Source organism: Hipposideros armiger, unplaced genomic scaffold (assembly GCF_001890085.2).
Source record: "Hipposideros armiger isolate ML-2016 unplaced genomic scaffold, ASM189008v1 scaffold_1495, whole genome shotgun sequence".
In the NCBI taxonomy this organism is placed as follows: Eukaryota; Metazoa; Chordata; class Mammalia; order Chiroptera; family Hipposideridae; genus Hipposideros; species Hipposideros armiger.
In genome coordinates, this window is record NW_017732845.1 from 111,881 (window position 1) to 118,418 (window position 6,538).

At 35.0% G+C, this 6,538-nt stretch overlaps 1 protein-coding gene across 1 annotated transcript in view; it reads right to left on the minus strand.

Moving 5' to 3' along the window:
• Positions 1-6,538, minus strand: part of KYNU (kynureninase) — a 92,731-nt gene that overhangs the window by 73,829 nt on the left and 12,364 nt on the right. Inside the window, exon 3 of the mRNA XM_019634081.1 lies at positions 1,314-1,434. Coding sequence (XP_019489626.1) covers positions 1,314-1,434 — 121 coding nt within the window. The remainder of the gene's footprint in view (positions 1-1,313; positions 1,435-6,538) is intronic.

Genomic DNA, 6,538 nt, shown 5'->3' on the forward strand with positions numbered 1-6,538 from the left:
AAAGAGACAGAGAGGACGTTCTGAGTGTTTATGAGAGCCAAATACCTTGCCTTTAGAATTGTTATTGGCTCTGTTTCATCTTCCTGGTTGTTGTTTTTTTTTTCCTGAACTTTAGGTTTGGCTGCCCTTCATAATGCCTTTTCATATTCTAATAACCAGAAAATATTTTTTAAATATTTCTACTTCTTTTTAAATTTTAAATATGTAAAATTTTTTAATGATATAAAAATTTTTAAAGAGTTAAACATATTTTGAAATCATTCTAGTTTCAGCTTTATCACTAGTCACCAGGGAAGGCTAAGACGTACTTAAGATTAAGGATTTATAATACAGCTAATAGACATCTCTAAACTGATTATTAATGCAATGGACATTTGGGAGGGATACCAGTGTGATTGAAAAGGTTGGGGTTATAAAGGGTAAGCAAAGGCCAGCCAAGTGGCTCAGTTTGTTAAGAGCTTGCTTAAGAGTGTGAGCTCTTAGCATCAGGGCCGCCAGTACATTCCCAGCCCAAGCTGAACTGCCTCTGAGCTGCCAACAGGTGACAGGATGGCTCAGTTAAAAACAAAAACAAAAACAGAATAAATAAATTAATTAATAAATAAATAAATAGGGTAAGCACTCAGGTAAACAGAGTGTATGAAAGGTTTCATAGGCAGCAAAATAAAACTAAAACAGAAAAGATGGGAAAAAGAATGAATGGATCCTTATTTGAGATGCATGCATGGTTGCAGGGAAGCTGCTTAGCTTAGCCCAAATGGAGAATCATCTCAATAAGTATGTTCAGTTTAGGGAGAAAAGTGTCTTCCACTCCACTCAACCTCTTGCCACCCTCCCACCCCACCTACCCCCAACACACACACACACACACATTTTTATTCCTTTATTTATAAAAAATAGTGTGATAGAGTTTAGCCAAGAGCTAATCATAAAAACACTAAATTAAATCCTAAATGTTAACTCCCTTGTTAGTCATTAAAGAAATAAAATAAAATGATTACATATATTTTCAAAGTGACAACTCAGGAAAGGAACTTACATTTTTAGGTGTTTTTTTTATTCATTTACATTTTTAAATGCTGTAAAAGTTTTACTCTTGACCTTGCCACTCACTTGCCATATGACTTTATTTATTGATCCTAAGTTATTTCATCAGTAAAATGAGGATATCGATTAACATAATCACTAAGGTTCTTTTCTACCCTAAAATTCTAGGATTCTATTAGACACCTTTCCAAATATTAGACAACCCAGTGTGATTTTTTAAATTCTTTTATGAGATATTGAATGATAGCTTTTGAAATCATACTTACATTTTGGCCCACTTTTCTAATTCTTCGTTGAGATATGTTTTAACCATTTTTGGTTGAAGGCCAAGAGAACTTCCTGAGAAATAGATGGCATTTTCATCCTTATTCACTAAAGATAAATCAACTGAAACAGAAGAAAATGTAAAAAAAAAAAAAAAGCTTATTCAATTAATTCACATTCTTCCATTTGGCATTGTTAATCCAGTACAAACAATTAATATGATTAACTCCAAGAAGGATAATAACTTCAATTCCTCCCAAGGATAACATCAGGTCCTCTGAAAAATAATTAATCTTTTACATTCATATATTAAAATATAACTTATACTTATAGAAGCTTTTGTTGAGATCTCTCATATTTATTTTGTTCCATGACAAAATCTAAATTGGCAACTACTCTGAATTATCAATACCCAAAGTCATTAGAAAAGAATTGTTAAAAAATGAATTTTTACAGAAAGTATGTAGCCTATCTAGTCAGAATGGAAGGTTAGCAGAATTTAGGCAAGTACTAGCCCTCTGAATTATTTGGTGGTACAGATATAACAACTATTAAAGAAATCTAAATGTTTATTTACATATTTGAAGTAGATATTTTAGATTGTTACATTTTTTCGTTCTGTATATCTATATACATACATATATATATATATATATATATATATAAATATATATATATATATATATATATATATATATATATATATTACATATGTATATAATACATATATGGGCAAAAATCATTCTCTATATCTTCTTATTCCAATAAATCAGAACTTTAGTGAATTGTATCTCTTACAAATCTCCCCTGACTACAACAAATGCAGTTTCATTAGTTAACTAATCCATGTGCTTAAAATATAGTCCAGAAATACACAAGTTTATAACTGTGCTCTACTAAGTATTGTTTTAATTCTATGGAATAAAGTTACCTTCTGGCTAATACGTCATTCGATCATTTGGTAATATATTTGTCTTTACTTTAGACTACCTAATTAAACCTTTTTGGGCTTTTAAAGACATTCCACCTATTTCAACTTGATCTCTTTTATGGATACTGTGCATCTTTTTCATTGGCATCTGTTAAGCTTGACCCAACAAAACATGTGTAAATATTGCTCACATATCTAAATAGATTCATAAACAGTTCTTTGTCCACTTGGAGAGCAAATGTTGAATGGCTTTATTTAGAATCCAATGCTTTTAATTGATGTACGATCGGTCAAATTTCAACTAAGCATTCAAATAAGTACATACTGAAGACTAAACATGTTCTGTGTGTGTCAGCCTTGTCAGTGATTTAGGATGAGGAGGCAACAACCCAGATCTTTGTTCTCATTGTCTTATTTTGTTCTTTCATTGCTGATGTTTCTACAGGCAAATAAGCAGTGGGCTGTTTTTATTTAGAAAGTCGTTTTTGTTTGTGTGTGCTCAAGTGAGAGAAAAGCAGAATTATAGACTAAATTATCTTGTCCCATGCCAGGCCAAAGTATGGTTTATGATAAATTAGCTTTACCTTTCTCACACCTAGGCTCTTCAAACAAATGTTACTCAAGACTAATTCATCCACCTGCATCATATCTCCTGCAGGTCTCACACTTGTAGGTATTACAGATTTTCTCTCTCTCTTCCTCTGCATTCTCCCGCCTCTCCCCCNAGGGATACATGTTAATAAACTTGTTTGTTTTTCTTTTGTTAGTCTGTCTTTTGTTACAAGAGTCTCAGCTAAGAACTCAGAAAGGTAGGGGGACATTTATTTTTCTTCTCCTAGAGATCAGTGGGAGATCTGGAGAAGAGAAGCCCTGTTTCATGTTTTGTAGCCTTTGCTGATTTTCATGGTGGGAATGCTACTATCATGGCCCATTTCAGGGTATTGACAAAATTCCTGAATATTTAACAATTGGCTTTCATTACCTGGTAGGAGTCAATTCCAGGTCACTACTGGTTATGAGACTATATTTACTAAAACCTTAGAAAATGTTTACAAAATTTTCCAATTTTGTAAAAGTAAATGGGTGACAATATGCACCTTAACAGATGGACATGAAAAACAAATAGCATGTAAAAAAGACTGGTACATAGTATCCTTTTTCTGAGTCTTCTTTCCTAATGTAAACATAGTACTAAAACTGCTTTCAATGGCATGTGGTACATAACACAGTTTTTAAGCTAATATTTCAATTACTATATAAACTGAGATGAAGGAAGAGGGCTTCCTTTGAGGATAAACATAAACTATAAGAACTAAGGAGTAAGAGAAGGGTGATTGTTAGTTATTATTACTCATATTATTATTAGATAGTCCGCAGCTTGCCTCATTCTTGACTTCCAATATAAATGCTAAAGACAAAAATCGTTATCATTAAATGGTAGTTAAAGGCAGATACTTGGATCCTTTTTTATTTTAATCACATAGAGCTCCATGGCCTTCCCTGATAGCACAATACATCTTATTACATTTAGGTAGTAAAATTCTATGTTCTGCCTCAGAGAATTTATATCTCAGAATATTATGCCACCTACTTCTCACTCTGTTAGACACCGTGGTAGTGGTAATAATCTTTAAGGATATGTTTCTTCCTGCAATGATTTTGGCATCTCCCTTCCTCTAAAATATCATACACAGTCTGCCTCTTCATTTGGCAGGCCACTAGCTGGGGGTAATAATGAAATGTATTTAAAAAGTGTTACCCAAATAAACTTAAGGTAAAGTGGCCTGTCGTTAGAAAGAGTTAATGCAGATTACAGTGCAGGTATAAATATTAGTATTAGAGTTAAGAAAACTATTATATTGCTCTCATTCAAAACTGCTGAAAATAGTCACAGCATAGTTACAGTCTTCATTTACAAATACTAAGAAGGAAGAGAAAATGGAAAAGAATTAACTTTCTACCATGGCATCCATCATTGCCATGAGTGGGTTATTCTCTGAGATGTCTATGAAGCAGTATTTGCTCATGAAATTAGATTTCAGGATATCCAATCTAATTAAGAGCTTAATAGAAACGTGTATCCTTTTTAAAATAGGACTATGCTTTAACCATCCTACAAAATGAAAAGTGGCCTTCCTTTTAAAAGCTCTCCTCCCAATAAGTACATAAATAAGAATTCACAGTTCTTCATGATATCACAACTGTTTTTTCTTTGACCCAATTGATGATTAACCAACACAGATATTAGGAAAATCTTTGTAACGTCATGCCATGTACTCTCTTATTCATACTGAAGGGTGGCAGAATATGCCACACTAAAATATTCCTCTTTGGCATAAGAATTGTTCTGAACTATAAACTCTTGAAAAACAGCAAATGGAGGGAGAGGTTGTGTCTGAATTCCCCTATCTACCTTTCCAAAGAAACTCAGTTCTCATAAATCCCTTCCCCAAGAGTTTCCTCAACCAGGGAAGATTGAGTCTTGTCACAGAAGAGACTAGAAGTCAACTCTGCCCCAAAACTGTCACAAACTATCATATCTCCCATCTATTCTTCTGAGGTCCCCATTCATCCTTTCTATAAATTGTTTACTCTCCCCTAGTTGGCCTACATCTCCCTACTTTTCTCCTATTAAAAAGTTGATATATAAGCTCTCAAATTTCATTGCTTTTTTAGGTATTCCCTTTTTCTTTTCCTGTGATGCCCTCATGTTGGGAGCCGTCAACCTCTGGGGACGGGACATCCTAAGCCAAATGTCAGTTATGCTTTACAGCCCTAGTGCTTCAGTCACCAATATGTTTAATCAGGGATATGTCCCAGGCCAGGGACTAGGGAGCCCTAGGGCAGGGCAGGCTTGAATCTGTACAAAATACCCCCAATAATGACAGATCTGGAATAGGGTATCAGGATTTACCCTGATACCTTGGTAGCTCCTGCAACCCACTCTAACTTCGTTAAGATCAAAAGGCTTAGATACACCAGTGTGGGTTGACCAATGGCCCCTTACTCAGGAGAAACTTCAAGCAGCTACAAAATTAGTCCAAGAACAACTTGTTGCTGGACACATAGAGCCATCCACCAGCCCATGAGACATTCTCATATTTGTCATAAAGAAAAAATCAGGAAAATGGAGGCTATTACAGGACCTCTGAGCAGTTAATGCTGTCATGGAAGTCATGCGGAGCCTACAGCCTGGGCTTCCCTTGCCCACTGCCATCCCAGTAGATCATCATTTAATTATAATAGATTTAAAGGACTGTTTCTTTACCATCCCCCTTCAGCCAGAGGACAAAAAACAATTTTGCATTTAGTCTTCCCTCGATAAACTTTAGGCAGCCAATGCAACGTTTTCAGTGGAGAGTTCTCCCTCAGGCCATGGCAAACAGTTCAACAATTTGCCAAGCTTTTGTCAGCCAAGCAATCATGCCTATCTGTCAACTTTATCCTCTGGCTTACATTATCCATTATATGGATGATATTCTTGTCTCCCATTCCAATAAAGAGATTCTCCACCAGATATTTGGGGAGCTTAAAGACAGCCTTGCTAGAGCTGGGTTATGTATTGCCCCAGAAAAGGTTCAGGAAAGTTCCACATTTTCCTATTTGGGGACTCTAATTACTCATAGACCACAAAAAGTACAAATTAGGACTAGTCATCTCAAAACTCTTAATGATTTTCAAAAACTCCTAGGAGATACTAATTGGGTAAGGTCTTTTCTAAAACTAACTACAGGAGACTTACAGCCTTTGTTCAATATTCTCCAGGGGGATTCTAGTCCTCCCGGACACTTACCCCTGAGGCAAAAGTTGCTCTTACCAGGGTAGAACAGGCTTTACAACAGGCTCAGGTCACTAGGGTGGACCACTCACAGCCGGTTTCTCTCATCATCTGTAATACTAACCCTACTCCCACAGGTAACATTTGGCAAATGAAAATGGAAAATGCTTTCAAATGTAGTGATATTTATTTTCCAAAGTATGGATAAAAGTTATTCTGATAAAGTTATAACAGGCTTAATAAATTATGTAAACCTCTATCATTTTTGTATTAAGCTGTGAACTTAGAATTTTAACCATGAAAATGAAGAACTTTGCAGCATTGTCTAAAAGCCATGTAAGTAATTATTTGTACAGTCAGAGTAAACTAACTTTAAAGAAATATATACTATTCTCAGTATGAAAGATGACTGGCACAAAGAATAAAGAGACAGAGAGGACGTTCTGAGTGTTTATGAGAGCCAAATACCTTGCCTTTAGAATTGTTATTGGCTCTGTTTCATCTTCCTGGTTGTTGTT